The 18,314-nt window shown below is 40.2% G+C and overlaps 1 protein-coding gene across 1 annotated transcript in view; it reads left to right on the top strand.

Moving 5' to 3' along the window:
• Positions 1-18,314, top strand: part of NDNF (neuron-derived neurotrophic factor) — a 45,099-nt gene that overhangs the window by 25,844 nt on the left and 941 nt on the right. The window contains exons 3-5 of the mRNA XM_010858320.1: positions 7,843-8,031; positions 15,244-15,368; positions 17,088-18,310. Coding sequence (XP_010856622.1) covers positions 7,843-8,031; positions 15,244-15,368; positions 17,088-18,310 — 1,537 coding nt within the window. The remainder of the gene's footprint in view (positions 1-7,842; positions 8,032-15,243; positions 15,369-17,087; positions 18,311-18,314) is intronic.

Raw genomic sequence — 18,314 nt, 5'->3', positions numbered from 1 at the left:
TTTTCTGTCTTGAGGGAATCTGTAGAGCCAGGATGGGCATCTTACTTTGTCAAAGACAGAGCACCCCCCGCCACCCCTGCCCCGCCACAACCCACCCCTCCTTGCTCACAGAGCAGATCCTGGCAGACATGGGGGGCCTTTCCCCTGACCAAAGCTACATTTTTTTCTTTACAGCTAGATCAGATGCTTCAGATTTATTATCAGATGTGGCATGGATGATTCAAACAAAAACAAATGCCCTCGAGTTTAAAAATAGAAGTTAAAAGACTAAATGTTTGCACTTAAAAAGGAAAAGAACAGAAATCTCCGTGGCAGACCTTTCCTTAAAATTATCCTCACTAAATTATAATCATGAACTTTCCAGTGTCTGTAATTAAACATTAGATTTTATTTATTCCAGATGCGTTTGTCTCAAGTAAATTCAGAATGCCCATCCTTCTTTTTGGTCACTGTAAATTTATTTCATGTTTGTAGCAGACACACGGTTGGGCACACTGGATAGTTTTTAAGTGAATCTTAATGACTCGATGAATTTTCTGATTGTGTACTACTTGTGGCCTATTTATCCTGATGAATCTGATCTTATGAAGTCTTATACCGTGTAATGTCTATAAGAGCTTGATGACATTTTTTACAAATACGTTCACCTGTTCTACGGGAATTTGCAGGACCTTGGTTGGTGGGAAGGTGATGGAGGAATTTGCTTTTATCATGTTTCTCCTAGGTGGGTAGAGCTGTCGCTGCTGTTCTGAGGAGTCCACAAAAATGGGAAAGGTCACGATGCCTTAATTTGTATGACATCTTTTATTCGGAAAGCCTTGGACAGTTCCACGAAAACCTGAAAGAACATTTTATTTACCAGACTTGCAAATTTATTACATTAGTAAGATAATGTAACTAAACAGTAGTCTATAAATATTAAATGCAAGCTTTTTAGTGGTTTGAAATATCTCTCTACTCCTAAGACAAGATTCTCAATTAGGATTTGTGGTTAAATGCATTTAATACATATTTCAAAGAAAAAATAATTAACGGGACTTTTTTACTTATTATCCTTGTTTACACCATTTCCAATAGTACATTTTCATTTTCACTAAGTGAATCAATGGCTTAACCAAGTTGACTATGTAATTGGAGATAAATTTTGCAAAACGACAGTGGAGGAGCTGCAACTGACTCCCTGGGGAGCATTTTATTTGCTTTTCGGCCTGTTGTGGTTTTTCTGTGGTGACCAGGGTCATCCTGGGTTTTTATTCAGTACATTGATAAATTGTTCAAGGTCCCTTTAAGTTTTTTTCTTGCTTACCATATGACTATTTTACAATTCTCAAGGTGTGTGGGAAAAGGATATGCCAGGTCAATTTGACTATTTCTTTTAGCTATACTGAAAGCCCCATAGAATAAAAAGTTCAAGTTAATGCCAGAAATAAAGTCTTAGAATTCTTTCTGTGTCTTTAGTTACCCATCAGCTGCTCCACTCCCTACCTCTTTTAGAATAATACAAATGCTTCCTATCTCTTCACTGGCATTTTCTTTAAAACTAGCCCTCAGTTCATCTTCTGTGGTCCACTCTCCCCTTTCCCTCTCTAGGGCCGGCAACAGAGGGCCCAGCACAGAAGCTGGGAGAGCAAGTGGGAGAAGCAGCTCCAGTCATCACATCCTCAGACATTTAAAGCAGTCCCTCTCCATCCTCCTAGAGCGGTAGTGCTCACTCACGTTCCAGAGAGTGGGCAGCAAATATAGAAGTAAAATGGCGTGTATAAAAGGTGCTTCTTTTAGAACCTCTGCTTATTTACTCTAACATCAACTTTGACGGTAAAGAACACATGTGTCAATGCAGGAGAGGGAGAGCTAAGAGACGCAGCTCAATCCCTGGGTTGGGAGGATCTCCTGGAGGAGGGCGTGACAACCCACTCCAGCATTCTTGCCTGGAGAATCCCATGGACAGAGGAGCCTGACGGGCTGTGGTCCATAGGATCGCAGAGTTGGACACGACTGAGGCGACTTAGCGTGCACACATGCGCGCGCGCACACACACACACACACACACCCACCCACAGCATCAACTAATGGGATTCATATAGTGTGTCTGAATTATTTACTTTAACTGTGTGTATATGTATCCTATAAACTAATAACATTTAAAGTTATTTACTTTTCAGTGTCCAAACCTCTCTCTACCTTTCTAAGTATTTCTAAGTATAGAATACATGATACATCTCATTGAACAATTATATTTCAAAAATAATTTCTTCTTTGACTCTAGGATGCATTAGCACTCCAAAGGATAAAACTGTTTCTCATCTCCAATATCTAAATGACAGTAATCTAGGTTAGAGACCGAGGTATATAAAATCATTAGGTCATTTTTCTTTTTTCACCTCAGCCTAGGTAAGATAGGAAGGAGTGTGTCAAATATGGAGAAAGCCTCTGCCTGAACAAACAATCTCAGAGTTTTGAATTAACATCCATGTACCTGATTCATCAGAACTTTACAACTGAAACAGTTTCAATCCTCTCAGTTTAATAGGATAATACCACTTAGTTTTTCTGGGCTGAGAATCATTTTGCAACCAAGTTGATTACTCTGTCTAGCAAAATAAAAACATTTGCAATCATCTTAGCAACATTGTACTTCTGTTGGAAATAGACCTTTGATTGTAGAAACACAGCAAGATTTCTTGATGTGCAGACACATTTACTAGATTACCCACCATATTACCCATTACAGAAGTAATAATTCTGAAAGAGAAATTCTGAGAAATATTATTTACATTAAACTTTAAACCTAGATGAGCTCTAGGTACCTAGAAGGAGCAAAAAGAAATGAAAGGAATAGTTATGCCATTAGAGGGCACTTTTGTAATCTTAGAAGAAAACTCTGTTATAGACTTGCTTACCCACAGCTTATTCTTAAGAATGTATTTTCCCTTACTTATTTAAAGTGACTAATTCTTAAGTTGAATGTTTAAGAACTTTTTTTGGTAGAGAAAAAAATTCTATAAAATTTCATCCTTTAAACAATGCTTACATAAAGCTTTAAACTTGAATCAGTGAATATAAATTGTAAAAACATACACAATATGTCTGCATAATAGTTTTTTGGTTAACTATATTCAATGCTCCTTTTAAATACATTTTGTTAGAAAAATTCTGCCCATAACCTGATCAAATTGAACAAATTATTAGGTTTCCCTAATAACTGAGTATGTTTTTTCCCCCAGCAGTAGATAAATGCTATTAGTATCATTCTGAAAACAATAATCCTATAGATATAAATTCCAGTGTCTGGATGAATCATTCTAACTTTTTTCCAGTTTTGTTGAAGAATGATTGACATACATCACTGTGTAAGTTTAAGGCATACAGCGCGATGGTTTGATTTACATACCTTGTGAAATGATAAGTTCAGTTAACACCCATCTTCTCCTGTAAGTACAATAAAAATAAAAGGAAGCATACTAATTTTAAACACTTTTCTGAAAAGTGTCTGTTTTTCCCATAACTGATGTACCAATTAGAATGGTTAAAACTGTTTCAGAAACAGAAAGTGTGGCCTGATAAAATTTAAGCTGTGGAAATATGATATTTGTATAAAGAAAGCAAAAGATAAAGTTTAGTCTATTCTCTGTGGGCGATTATCTAAATGCAAATGTCTACCTGAGCCAGTAAAGTCAACAAGCCAGTAAAGTAACTTAACAAGTAAAAGCTTGGGGTCAAGACCTGGAAAGTGTTTGAGATTTTACCCTCCTTGCAAGCTAGCAAGTTAGCCTGCCATATTTTCATGGATGTTAGATGGCATGAGACTCCTGGGTCAGTGACAAAGGACTTTATTACTCAGAGTAATAGCAGGAGCCACAGATCCACAGCAGCATCATTTTCTGCCACTCGCTCCCTGACCCCCGAATCTCACAGGATGATTCAAAGGGCACCTGTGGCACCAGTACATACAGTGGAGATTATTACAAGAGAGCAGCCCTGAGCTAAGGGAACTCGGGTTTTCATAATGGGTAATAATCACACCTGCTCTTGGCTCCAGAAGCGTTATCTTCAAGGCTATGAATTACACAAACATCCTTGAAAAGATGGTAATCTGGAACGAAAGCAGTCAATTCTTCTGCTTCCCACCTATGCACAGACAAGTACAGAGTCCCATGGAGAACTATCTTTAACACTTACTCTGCATAAGCCTATCATCTGAAGTTGTTCACTTTACCTAGCATTACATCGCTAAGTAGCTGATGCTGAGGAATGTACAATAATCATATTTACCTTAAAGTCACTTCTGAGACTTTACATTCCTCATATTGTGTTGTAATCACTATGTGATCATACTCGTCCAAGCCTCAATTTGGTTATTTTTGAGGAGAGATAAAAATATTGCCTATACCATAAGGCTGTTGCTAACATTATATAATAGATATAAAGCACTTAGAAGAGTGCCTGGCATGCATCACATACACAGAAAAATTTATTAAAATTGTTCTTATTAATTTAAAATTCATCTCTTACAATTAGCTGATTTAATAAGAGAAAGTTCCTCCCATGGGCAGCTGAGGATGCTGGAAAAATTCCCACCAGTCATAACTAGCTAGCCATCTAACCCTGAGGCTGACCTAAATATCCCAGATATCCTGGGGCATTGGGCAGCTTGTCCTGCTCAGTTGTGTGCTGTTGACAGCTTTCAGGGCAAATACAGGGCTAATGAGAGAAGGCTGCCCTTGAGTGGTTCTAGGGCAAATACGCCTGAGTATCTCACACACAAGTGCTTCCCCGGCATGGAAGTCAAACTCTAACCATTTCTAAAGAGATGTATCTTGTTATCTGGACTCCTCTGCTACAGTTTCAGAGATGCCACTGAAAAGTAAACTGAATATATGTTGAAATAATGAGTATTTCTTTACAGGGTGTGTGCTAAATTACTTCAGTCGTGTCCAACTCTTTGTGACCCTGTGGACTGTAGCCTGCCAGGCTACTCTGTCCCTGGGATTCTCCAGGCAAGAATACTGGAGTGGGGTGCCAGGCCCTCCTCCAGGGGATCTTGCTGACCCAGGGATCAAACCCATGTCTCTTATGTCTTCTGCATTGGCAGGCAGGTTCTTTATCAGGTTCTTTATCTTTGCCACCTCTTTTACAGGAGCAGCGTATCAAATCCCATTTGGATTTTACATTTGTTAGCTACAGAACAAAGGGCATCGGAAGGGGAGGGATTAGGTGTCATGAGTGGAGATTCCATTCAGTTTTCTCCACCATGTCCCTACTTATTTGGAATAGGTTCACTGAGTTTTGATTTTGATCTGCCAAGCCATCTTTCATAGATATAACATTTGTCTAAGTAAGTCACATGAGCTCCCGTTAACACCCCCAGCCACACTTGGGAGCTCCCCTCCTTGACAGTCAGCTGGGTATCTGAGGAACAGATTATTTAATGAAACTTAAAGAGGGCTGGTTTTATTCCGAAAGTGAAAGTGAGGTCACTCAGTTGTGTCTGACTCTTTGTGACCCATGGACTGTAGTTGGCCAGGCTCCTCCATCCATGGGATTCTCCAGGCAAGAATACTGGAGTGGGTTGCCATTTCCTTCCCCAGGGGATCTTCCTGACCCGGGGATCAAACCCAGGTCTCCCACATTACAGGCAGACTCTTTACCGTCTGAGCCACCAGGGAATCTGCTAGCTATTTGGGAAGAGGATTTTAGTGCTCAGTCATTGTTCATTTTCAGATTTTAGAAAAACCTTCCATCCAAACCATTCATAAAATCGAGGTCCAGAATGTGAAGTGAATTACCTAAGATTACATTTCTAATTAGGAGCTGAAACTAAAAAGCCAACTTTCTTAACGTTCAGTCATTCAGTGACATTGAATTTTCATTCAATCTCAATACAATTGAGAAATAAGGATGGGAAATAAGAACCTCTATTGCTTTCTTGAGAGAGATTATAGAGGATAAATGTTTGGGCTTTGCAGTCAGATTCTCCTGGGTTTACATCCTTTCTCTGCTTATGTTAAAGGAGGTTTTTTCTTATACAAGACTAGTACATATTTATACGGTTACTGTGAATATTAAATGCAATAGTGCAGTTAATGGACTTAGCACCATGTTTTGCACATGCAGGTGGGTATGCTCAGTCATATCTGACCAACTCTTTGTGACCCTATGAACTGCAGCCTGCGAGGCTCCTCTATCCATAGGATTTTCCAGGCAAGAACATTGCAGTGGTTTGCCATTTCCTTCTCCAGGGGATCTCCCCGACCCAGGGATCAAACCCACATCTTCTGCATTGCAGGTGGATTCTTTACCTCTGAGCCACCAGGGATGCCTGTGTATTTTGCACACAATAACTCTTAAATACTGCAGATATTTTATATGGAAAATTACAGAGCAATGATAGATAACGACTTTTGAAAAAGCAAGTTACATGAACTTTCTGAGCAAGCAAGCTCACTGGGAAAAATTACTTCTCAAACTCTCATTTAAAAAAAAGAAAAGCATATTCTCCTCAAAAAATATGTTCAGTTGTATGAATATATTTTTGGTAGCCCTCAAAGAAGGATAAAATTAAAATCAAGTGATGGTTTAAGTAGAAGTGACCTCATAGCTACAGCAATGAAAGATAAAATTAAAGTCAAGTGATGGTTTAAGTAGAAGTGACCTCATAGCTATAGCAATGGCCTTTTAGAAACAAAACTGGCATTCAAATCATCTCAAATTATTGTAAATATTTGCATTTGACTCTCGCACTATTTAAAGTACTTCAATGTAAAAATAATATATTTCCCTAATGCTTGAATTCGCTGATGTATGTTGTCAAAGAGATAAGGGAAAACAACTCCTTTCAGAGGTTTTTTCCTGAGGAAAACTGGCACCAAATCCTGAAAGGAAGCAAAGCCTTTCATAAGCACTTGATGTGAAAAGAAACTCACCTCCCTGAAGCTTCCTGTTGGGAGAAGATGCAGAAGATGCATGCGGAAGAACACGCAGAAGATGGTGTCCTTGAAAACATCCCTCCAGCAAGGGGCCCTAGAGGGTGATCCATGACTGTTTATGTTTTTTAATGGAAAGTCAGTGATTAATGCCAAAATGTAACTCAATGAAAACACTAGACTGGGATGGTAAATACATAACTCTGCCAGAGATTAAGGCAGATGACCTAACTATAGAACTTTCCAATGGTCTTTCTTGATTTGAAGTGGGAATCCAAGCTTGCTTTTTAATATGATGAAGGTTTATATATAAATGTTGTGTTTAAGAGTCTGGTAAATCTGTAATACTAGACACTGGCAAATAGCTCCCCTTGTGGTTTTGGACAAATTGTTTCACCTATAAGAAAATTAAACTTACAATGTCTTAAAATCTCTGATTTATGAAAATTCGATTTGCGGACTAAGAATATTTCTATATATGTAGGATCCTTAGTCGAATTTTAAGGAAGAATAAAAATAACCATGCAGTGGTAATTTTCTGGCTCTCAATGGGTCTCTGTGATTTGTGTCAAATTTCAAGCTTTGAGGCAGTTGTATGGAGATATCTATAGTGACCACTTCTGCCATACTGAAGGGGAGATTTTCTGTCTCAATACCCAATGAAGTTAATGCACCAAGAGTTCTTGTGTTTCAAAATCTGTTTAGTATCTGAAATTCTGGTGAATTCATCATCAACTCGATGAAATGCTTTGAAAAACAAACCAGCAAAGTTGCCCTCAAGCTCATGTGTATGTATCCAAAGTACATAATACAGTTCTTTCTGTGGAAACCAAAATAGTGTTAACCATCAGAAAGTTTGCAAACTGCCCAAGTGTTTTGCCTATAGAATTAACATAAGCAATTATTTTTGTCGCCCCAGGATGGTGCCTCTCCACTGGTGTATGCTGTGGCTGCTGTTACCACTCAGCTCAAGGACCCAGAAGTTGCCTACTCGAGATGAGGAACTCTTTCAGATGCAAATTCGAGACAAGGCATTTTTTCATGATTCGTCAGTAATTCCAGATGGAGCTGAAATTAGCAGTTATCTCTTTAGAGACACACCTAAAAGGTATTCTCCCTGCAGTACTTCCTTTATCAATAAACTCAGAAAGGGTGTCTCTAAGAAAGAAAGTAAACGTTTAGACTTAGTTTAGATGATTTGCAATCAGTCTCTGAATGAAAGTGAAAGTGTTGGTCGCTCAGTCGTGTCTGAGTCTGTGTGACCCCATGGACTATAGCCCGCCAGGCTCCTCTGTCCATGGAATTCTCCAGGCAAGAATCCTGGAGTGGGTTGCTATTTCCTTCTCCAGGGAATCTTCCTGATCCAGGGGTTGAACCTGGTTATCCTGCGTTGCAGGCAGATTCTTTACCATCTGAGGCACCAGGGAAGCCCAGTGTCTGAATAGCATTGTGTATTTTTCTCTAAGTAAGAAAAAAAGCCACCTCATGCGAAGAGTTGACTCATTGGAAAAGACTCTGATGCTGGGAGGGATTGGGGGCAGGAGGAGAAGGGGACAACAGAGGATGAGATGGCTGGATGGCATCACCGACTCGATGGACGTGAGTCTGAGTGAATTCCGGGAGTTGGTGATGGACAGGGAGGCCTGGCGTGCTGCGATTCATGGGGTCGCAAAGAGTCGAACACGACTGAACGACTGAACTGAACTGAAGGAAAAAAAAAATGGTAGTACCACTTCTAGTCGCCAGGTAGCTCTTTGATTCTCACTGACTGTGATCTTTTGGGGGGAGAGAGCAGATTTTCTTTTCTTCTGGGTGGTAGGAAATTTCTAAGTATGACTCTGGAGGATAAATGAAATTATTTAATCATGTGATTCTTCAAGGGTTTACACTGTCTTATAAGGATATTTCTTTGATCAATATGATAGGGTTTTGAAAGCATCAAACCAGTGATGAGAAGTGACTGCTCATTTATCTTCATACCAACATCAACAAATTGAGTTCATATCATGCTTCTAAATATTTTGACCTTTAAAAATTACATATAGATCATACAAATATATATATATATATCATATAAACTACATATATTTAAAGATACTTATTTTGCAGTGCCCAAACTCCTCTTTATCATATTTCAAAAACAATTTCTCCTTTTAACTTGGGGCGCCTTGGTATTCTAAAGGATAATACTGTATGTCATCATCAACAATTCATTTTCCAAAGATTGAGGTATAGCAGATCATTAGGGCATTTTTCTCTTGTCACTTCAGTTTTGATTGACACAAAGAATGGAAGGTGGTTCTCTCCTTCCACTGAGTGGCAGAGTCATGTTGCCATCTGGACAGTCTGAATGAGAGTAAATAATAAGTTTACTTATGACTGATGTGACCTGTTGTTTGGGTATCATTTCAGCACCACCTGAATGAAATTATTCATTTTAATGAAGGTAATAGATTAGGAACTGATTTGTCAGTAATACATAAAATAATTATGGCTCTTTCAAGGACATCATAAGAATAAGTAAAGGCACAAAATGCAAGGATAATTACGCTGAAGGAACTTGATGTCTTAGTATTTACAGAGATTTAGTCTGTGAAAACAGGGGAGGGCAGGGAAGGCAGTTCTAATGATTCAAATTAGTCTTAAATATCAGCTGAATTCATGCCAAACCATTTTGCTTTTTATATCCTTTTGTCTCTTGAAATTTTTGAGTGAATCCAAATTTTTCTTTAACGATTTCTTTGATTTCCCATATGGACTTGTACACTGCTTTGCAGCATTCTTGAAAAGACAACATTCTTTATTATGTAATCATATCACTTAATCAAATAAATAGTTTTTCCTTGATCTTCCAGTCTCTTAAAAATTAAATAAGTTTTGGTTTTAAGAGCTGTCTTAAAATTACATTTTTTTCCTTTCAAGTAACAAGTTTTTATTATAAGACATTTCAGAACAACACATGCTCCTTTCCCCCCTGTGTTTTCAGTCTTTTCATTTGTTCATTCTTTCAGTCTTTTCTTCTCCACAAACAATGATTGGAGACTTTGATATCTCCATTTGGATGTAATGTTAACTTGCACTAGTTAAAGAGTTGAAGCCACAGTCATTTCTAGAGCTAAAACATGTGACAGGAGATACGCATAGGCATTGTTGATATTACAGCTAAAGATGAAATTCCAGATAAAGTTTGGCAGCAAAGAACAGCAAAAGAAAACAGATTCATTAATTATTCTTATGTTTATACATAAATTCCAGAGTCTAAATGGTGCATGGAGTGTTTATCCCTCACTCCAGCATTATAATTTGGAGCGTATTTATCACATTTCGGCCTCTCTCACTAGCCAGTGAATACCTGAAGCTCGTAAATCATATCCTATCATCTCTGATCGCAGCTCCCTTCCACAAGTGTGCTGTGCCTGGTAGACAATACATGTTTGTCAAATTGCTGAAGTTTATTCAGATTATCTTTTATCCCTAAATCATAAGTGTTTCCATATGAAAATGTTGACTTAGAGGGACTCCCTGAAGTTTTATATGTATAATGATTACCTTGTGGAATGCAGGCATTGTTTCTTTGTTATTGGTTGCTTATGGCCTGTATTCAAGTTACTAAGACACAGTTGCTTACTTTGGGAAACAAACTACTTTCTTGACTGAAATGAGAAGGATAATAAATGAACTTGCACATGGATTTCAGCACGAGTTAGCTCTGCTACCCAGGTAAAAACAAAAACAAAAGCAGAAAATTTTGAATACCTTTTATATTACATGATGCTAAAGAAATTATTTTGTCTTACCTAATTCTTTGTAATGTAGATAGGTTCAGTTGTATTTACGTGCTTAATATCACCTATGCAACCTGGCCAAAGGAACAAAACTCTACTGTCCAAATCTGACTGAACTGAAAATTAAACCATTTGACCCCCATCTTTATGGATGCTTAAGGTACATAAAATTTCCATACTGTGAACAATTCAATCATCTAGTTATTTTGCCTGGATGATCGTCTATCTTTATTCTAAACAAGTTGTTTTTACTTTTATAGGGGCCTCACTTTATTTGTCCTTCTACAGCCCTAAGTCCACCCTCCGATTCCTAATTCATCTTTGAATGGGGTGGGGGGGGGACATATATTTCCATTCAGATTTTGTATCTTCAGGTAGATTCTAAGCATAGGTATCTTCAGGCTAGAATAAGGTGGGTGTTATGATTCTTCTGTTCTATTTATTCGTTTAGTAATTCATTAATTAAAAAGGTTTATCAAGACCTTCTGCATGCAGAAATCTGTGCTAAATGCTGGGAATAAAATGACATGGAAAATGAACCCTAAATGGGCCTTTGTGGGGAAAATGATAAATCAAATAATAATATAAATGTATGTTTATACATTACACAAATTAAACAGGTGCCCCAAGTGAAAAGTGTAGGACACTCAGAGTATGTGAGAGAACCTGAGCCACACCAGTAAGAGAAAGTTAAGTGAAGAAGTGACACAGAGTAAAGGCATGTACATTAACTATATTTCAATTAAAATTATTTACTTTTTCATATATATTAGTAAGGACTAAAGGGTGTGTTTCAGGCAGAGAAAACATCCCAGTGGCTCAAAGATGGGATTGAGTCTGGAAAACAAAAGAAGCCCTACGTGGTCCAAGCACAGAAAGCAAAAGGGATAATGACATGACCGTGACATTGGCAGAGATCCCACCACTGAGGAATTTTCAGGCTCTCTGACCAGTTAAGCACTTTTTTTCCGAAAGCAAAAAGCTAAACCTATTCATTAATTAACTGAACAAATATTTATGAAGAACCAAATGCTTTGCCCTCTTATAGTATGCATTCTAGTCAGGCGAGGTGGAAAATTAAAAAAAAAATAAACAAAGGCATAAATAATACATCAGGTAGTGATATAAGTGCTTTGAAGAAAAGAGTAGGAGAACTTCACAAGTAGGAAGGTAATATCTTCTATAAAGAGTCAGAGTAGGTCTATGGTGAGATAGTGCTTGAGAAGGGAAGTGATGCAGTGACTGATCAAGTAAGATCAACAGCCAGAGGATGAGCATCTCAGGTGGTTGTCACTCAGTTGCTCAGTGGAGTCCTACTTTTTGTGACCCCATGGACTGCAGCACACCAGGCTTCCCTGTCCCTCACTATCTCCCAGAGTTTGCTCAAACCCACGTCCATCAAGTTGGTGATGTCATCCAACCATCTCATTCTCTGCTGTCCCCATTGCTTCCTGCCCTCAATCTTTCCCAGCATCAGGGTATTTTCCAATGAGTCAGTTCTTTGCATCAGGTGGCCAAAGTATTGGAGCTTCATCTTCATCATTGGTCCATCCAGTGAATATTCAGGTTAGTTTCCTTTAGAATTGACTGCTTTGATCTCCTTTTAGTCCAAGGGACTCTCAAGAGTCTTCTCCAACACCACAGTTCAAAAGCATCAATTCTTCAACACTCAGACTTCTTTTTGGACCAACTCACACATCTCAGGTGGAGGAACAGCAAGTAAGAGGCCCTGAGGCAATAGTGTGCCATAAACACTCCAAAGAGAGCAAGGAGCTGAGTAAAGAAGGGAATGGATGGAAGAGCCGAGTTTAGAGGTTTGGTTGGGGACCCAGATCACGGCAAGTTCTGTGGCTTTTTCTCTGAATGAAACAAGCTCTTGGGGGGCTTGTAGCAAGTGTGTTCAGATTTAGGCTTATAAGGATATTGCCTTCTGGAAGGAGATAAATAAACTGAGGAGCTCAAAGTAGAAGTAACACCATTCAGAAGGCTACTACAATGCTCAAGAAAGAAAAAACGATGACTTGGATCTGATGTTAACAGAGAAAGTGGAACAAAGTGATAGAGTCGCTATGTTTTCAAGACGAAGCCAAGAAATGTCTGCTGATTCAGTGTATGTGGAGTGGAAGAGAAAGAAAACATCAAGAATGACTCTAAAATGTTTGTCCTGAGTAACTGGAAGGTTAGGGTTGTCATTTACTGAGAAGAGACAAGAGAGGCTGATTGGGGGAGAGAATGAGAAGTTTGGATTAGACACCCTAAGTTTGAAATTTTCAGTATTATCTAGGAAAGGAAAAATGGCAAGAAGATTTGGTTTGGTCGCTAAGTTGTGTCCTATTCTTTGCAACCCCGTGGACTATAGCCCACCAGGCTCCTCTGTCCATGGAATTCTCCAGGCAAGAATACTGCAGCAGGTTGCTATTTCCTTCTCCAGGGGATCTTCCTGATCCAGGGATAGAACTTGGGTCTCCTGCATTGCAGGCAGATTCTTTACCAGCTGAGCCACCAGGGAAACTCAGAAGAAAATAGTTATTTCTAAAACTTAGTTAAGAATTCAGGCTGCGGCTTCCTTGGTGCCTCAGTGGCAAAGAACCTGCCTGCCAATGCAGGAGACAGGTGTTCGATCCCTGGTCCAGGAAGATCCCACATGCCATGGAACAGCTAAGCTCGTGCGCCACAAGTACTGAGCCAGCGCTTTAGAGCCTGGGAGCTGCGACTGCTAAAGCCCGAGTGAGCTAAAGCTCAAGGCCATGCCCTGCAACAGGAGACTCAACCTCAGTGAGAAGCCTGTGCTCCTCAACAGACTGTGCTGCAACTAGGCAAAGACCACACACTGCAACAAAGACCTAGCACAGCAATAAATGCATTAATTCAATTATATGAGAAAAAAAGAATTCAGGCTGACAGTTTAAATTGGGGAACCATTAACATACAAGAGGTTAAAGCTGTGAGCCTGGGTGAGCTCACACAGGGCATGAGCGTGGGTAGAAAAGTGTTCTGACACGGGGCCTTGGCTCACCTGGCGGGCTAGAGACCAGGGAGGGGAGAGGAGCCACAAAGGAGGCTGACAGAGCCAACGGATGTGGGGGTCAGGCGGGAGAAGGTATTGGGGTGCATGTGGAGAGAACCAAAGGCAAGAGATACTGAGGAGGTACCATTCCTAGGAGGTGAAACCAGTGAGGAAACTACTGTTTCCTCCCTTGCAAGATTATGGGCTTTGAAAGATAAACGTAATCATCTAAATTATTCAGAATAAGAAGATATAGCATTGTTATACATAGGCAATATTTTTTTATTCTCCCTAAAAAGTTCTTTTGAGACCATCATTTAAAAAAATCTAAGGAGAATGTGTAGAGCAGAATGCTTTAATCTTTCAAAATGTTGTTTTAAAATCACTCAACTCTTATGACACGCTCAGTTGTGTCCAACTCTTTGTGACCCCAGGGACTGGAGTCCCCACATGGGACTTCTCTTGTCCATGGGACTCTCCAGGCAAGAATAATGGAGTGAGTAGCCATTCCCCTAGCTAGAGAATCTTCCCAACCCAGAGATTATAACCCAAGTCTCCTGCACTGCAGGCAGATTCTTTACCATCTGAGTCACCAGGGAAGTCCAACTTTTAAAATCACTAGGTTATTTACATTAACAGAAAATCTTAGTGATAGAGAAACGTGTCTTTCCACTGACTAACACAGTAATCTTTACGTTTTAAAAATATTTCTCAAGTGGTGATTAGATACCTCTCTCCAAAAAGATATGGAATAGTCAAGCTGTGAGTAAAAGTCACTAATGTAAAAACCTGATGCGAAGAGCTGGCTTATTGGAAAAGACCTTGATGCTGGGAAAGATTGAAGTCAAAAGTCGGGGGCAGCAGTGAATGAGGTGGTTAGAAAGCATCACTGACTCAATGGACATGAATTTGAGCAAACTCCAGGAGATGGTAAAGGACAGGGGAGCCTGGCATGCTGCAGTTCATGGGGTCACAAAGAGTCGCACATGACTGATTGACTAAGCAACAGAACAACATCAACAATGTAAAAACATGATGATAGTGTTATTTTGCTAGAGATCAACATCCATTCTAGAAGGGCATAGCTGTAAAAATGATCTTTTGGAATAGTTAGTGCCTTAGAGTGCCCTCCATATCTTATAAATTTATCACTAAATTTATGGAAAATGCAGTACCTGTAGGGTAATGTCCCTGGAAATTCTTTTGTTGTGACTTACATTGCACTGGCAGGGCCTGGGCTAAATAACACCCCCAAACTGGGTTAATTGTTTATTCTTAACCCAAGTAACATGCAATCAACACATTTTGGTTCAACATCTAATTATGTCATACCATGTTGATGGTAAATCTGGTTGCAGAACTTTGGGCTATGGACTTCCACAAATAATGCTGAAAGTATCATGATTTGTGTCAGATAGCCAGTTTGATTTTCTGTTAAATGAACACAAATTAAACCAAGTGATTTTTCCAGTACTCTTAGTTGTTCAGTGTGAGGACAAGCTGTCTGAAGTGGTCCACTCTCACACAGGTATTTCTTTGTGGTTGAAGAGGACAACACTCCATTGTCCGTCACAGTGACGCCCTGTGATGCACCCTTAGAGTGGAAGCTGAGCCTCCAGGAGCTGCCAGAGGAGGCAAGCGGGGAAGGCTCAGGTGAGTACCCCGACAGATCTGGTCCCAGACCTCTGGATAGATGGATGGCTGAAAGACATGAGACATGAGACATATAGCCTTCTCTTCGTAAGACAGAACAGCATGGATGCATAGGAGAAGTTGGGCATTGAGGAAGGAGATATGGGAAATGGGGATGACATCAGATGACCATGATTTGGTTAAAAAAAAAAAAAAGACTGAGACAGGTGTGGGGACTGAAGGTGCAGGGAAAGGCAAGAGGTTCAGATTAGCTTCCCTGGCTGTGGTTTGCAGTCCTGCCTGAACCTTGGAATCACCAGTGGGGCTTTAGATGCTGGATCCTGCCTCAGAGGTTGTGATTTAAATGCCTTGGTGTGTGATCTGGACATTGGTGTGTTAAAAGCCCCTATAGGTGATTTTAATATGCAACCAGGATGAGAGTATCTGATCTCTGGGGAGTAAAGGGTAGATAGGAAGAGAGAACAGAAGGGCATTTAGCACCACCTGAAAGTCCAGGATGAAAAGAAAGTCAGAAGGAGGAGTCGGTTAGGCATTTAAGGAAGATTCAGATGATGGAAAGCAAATAACGAGATACAAAGAAATAAGTAGAGTCTGTCTGAGGCCCTGGGTTGATGCTGCCCACGGCTCCCCCCACCCTCACCCCCACTTAAGGGGCAAAGGCATCCTAGCTTTAAGTAAGGCTTGAGATTGATGGTGTGACAGGATGTTAGCAAGCTGGATATTTACAGTGATGGGGGAACTGTAATTAGGAAAATATTGAAACAGCATATGGGGAGCGATGAGACAGAAAAGGAATAGTCATGTGACGATTGTGTTCATCACATGGTTTAGGACTATGAAATTCTACATACCTAACTCTCAACCTGTGCTCGGTTGGGAAAGATCTACTTGCTCTGGCTATGCAGTCATTTTCTGGGTCCTCTCACATATGTGCACACTGATATCTGTGTGATATCTGATAACAAAAATAAAGAAAACATTTTAGTATATGTGCTGCCGAAGCAAGCACAAAGAAAACATTTTAGTTTCAATGCTTTCCCTTCATTCCTCCTGGGCAAGTGTTCTACACACTGAAAACTATATCCTCTTACTGGTGGTTTATAATCTAACTCTAATGAGACTGTCTGGTCCTACAAATAAAAGTGAAATTAGTTACATGGCTAGCCATCCAAGTGCAAACTGGTAGAATCTTTTTGGTAAGCAGATTGACAGTAGGGATTAGTCTCTAAGAGGTTTGCAGCCTCTGACCTAAAAATCCCACTAATTGGAGTCTACTCTGAAGAAATCATTTAAAATCAGAAAGCCTTACATATATAAGAGCATTATTATAATGCTCAAAAGTTAACCAACTGTATTATTTCTATTATATAATAATAAATGAGAAAAAAGGGAGGTTTCTCTGGGTACCTATATACATGATAATAAATGTTACAAAGTTACAGAGAAAAATGGAATAGTATCAATTGCATGAAACATGTAGAAGAAAACCTGATAGAAATCAAACTATTAAAAAAAAAAAGAAATCAAACTATTAATAAAGGACTGTCTCCAGATCATATATTAATGGATAGTCTTTTTATCTTCTTGTATCTCCCAGTTTTCTACAGGAACATGTATTCTTTTTATAATGGATAAAAACTAAATTGAATTGTTACAAACACCATTTAAGGTTGTGCATATGTACTGATGTGTAGCCTGTGCCTCTTTTGTGTCTTTTAGGTGATCCAGAGCCTCTAGATCAGCAGAAGCAGCAGATCATTAATGAGGAAGGCACGGAGCTATTCTCCTACAAAGGCAACGACGTGGAGTATTTCATATCTTCTAGTTCTCCGTCTGGTTTATATCAGTTGGAGCTTCTTTCAACAGAGAAAGACACGCATTTCAAAGTCTATGCCACCACAACTCCAGAGTCTGACCAGCCCTACCCTGAACTGCCTTACGACCCGCGAGTTGATGTCACGTCCCTGGGACGCACCACTGTCACCTTGGCTTGGAAGCCGAGCCCCACCGCCTCAGTGCTGAAGCAGCCCATTCAGTACTGTGTGGTCGTCAGCAGAGAGCACAACTTTAAAAGTCTCTGCGCGGTGGAAGCCAAGCTGAGTGCGGACGACGCTTTCATGATGGCCCCCAAACCCGGCCTGGACTTCAGCCCTTTTGACTTTGCCCACTTCGGGTTTGCTTCCGAGAACTCAGCTAAAGAGCGCAGCTTCCTGACGAAGCCTTCCCCCAAATTAGGGCGGCATGCTCACTCGAGGCCCAGGGCGGACATTCAGAAGGTCTGCATAGGAAACAAGAACATCTTCACCGTCTCCGATCTGAAACCCGACACGCAGTACTACTTCGACGTCTTCGTGGCTAACAGCGACAGCAACATGAGCACAGCTTACCTGGGTACCTTTGCCAGGACCAAGGAGGAAGCCAAACAGAAGACGGTGGAGCTGAAGGACGGGAAAGTCACCGATGTGTTCGTTAAAAGGAAGGGGGCAAAGTTTCTACGGTTTGCCCCAGTCCCGTCTCACCAGAAGGTCACCTTCTTCGTTCACTCTTGTCTGGACGCCGTCCAAATCCAAGTGAGAAGAGATGGGAAGCTCCTTTTGTCTCAGAATGTGGAAGGCATTCGGCAGTTTCAGCTGAGAGGAAAACCAAAAGCCAAATATCTCATCCGACTGAAGGGAAACAAGAAGGGCGCGTCTATGCTGAAAATACTGGCTACCACCCGGCCCAGTAAGCAGTCGTTTCCCTCTCTTCCTGAAGACAGGCGCATCAAAGCTTTCGACAAGCTCCGCACCTGTTCTTCGGTCACGGTGGCTTGGCTAGGCACCCAGGAAAGGAACAAGTTTTGCATCTACAAAAAGGAAGTGGATGATAATTACAATGAAGACCAGAAGAAAAGAGAGCAAAACCAATGCCTGGGCCCAGATACCAGGAAGAAATCAGAGAAGGTCC

The sequence above is a fragment of the Bison bison genome, unplaced genomic scaffold, assembly GCF_000754665.1.
Source record: "Bison bison bison isolate TAMUID 2011002044 unplaced genomic scaffold, Bison_UMD1.0 scf7180017864385, whole genome shotgun sequence".
Taxonomy (NCBI): domain Eukaryota; kingdom Metazoa; phylum Chordata; class Mammalia; order Artiodactyla; family Bovidae; genus Bison; species Bison bison.
The sequence above is the reverse complement of the archived record's forward strand: the minus strand, read 5'-3'. Positions and strand labels throughout refer to the sequence as shown.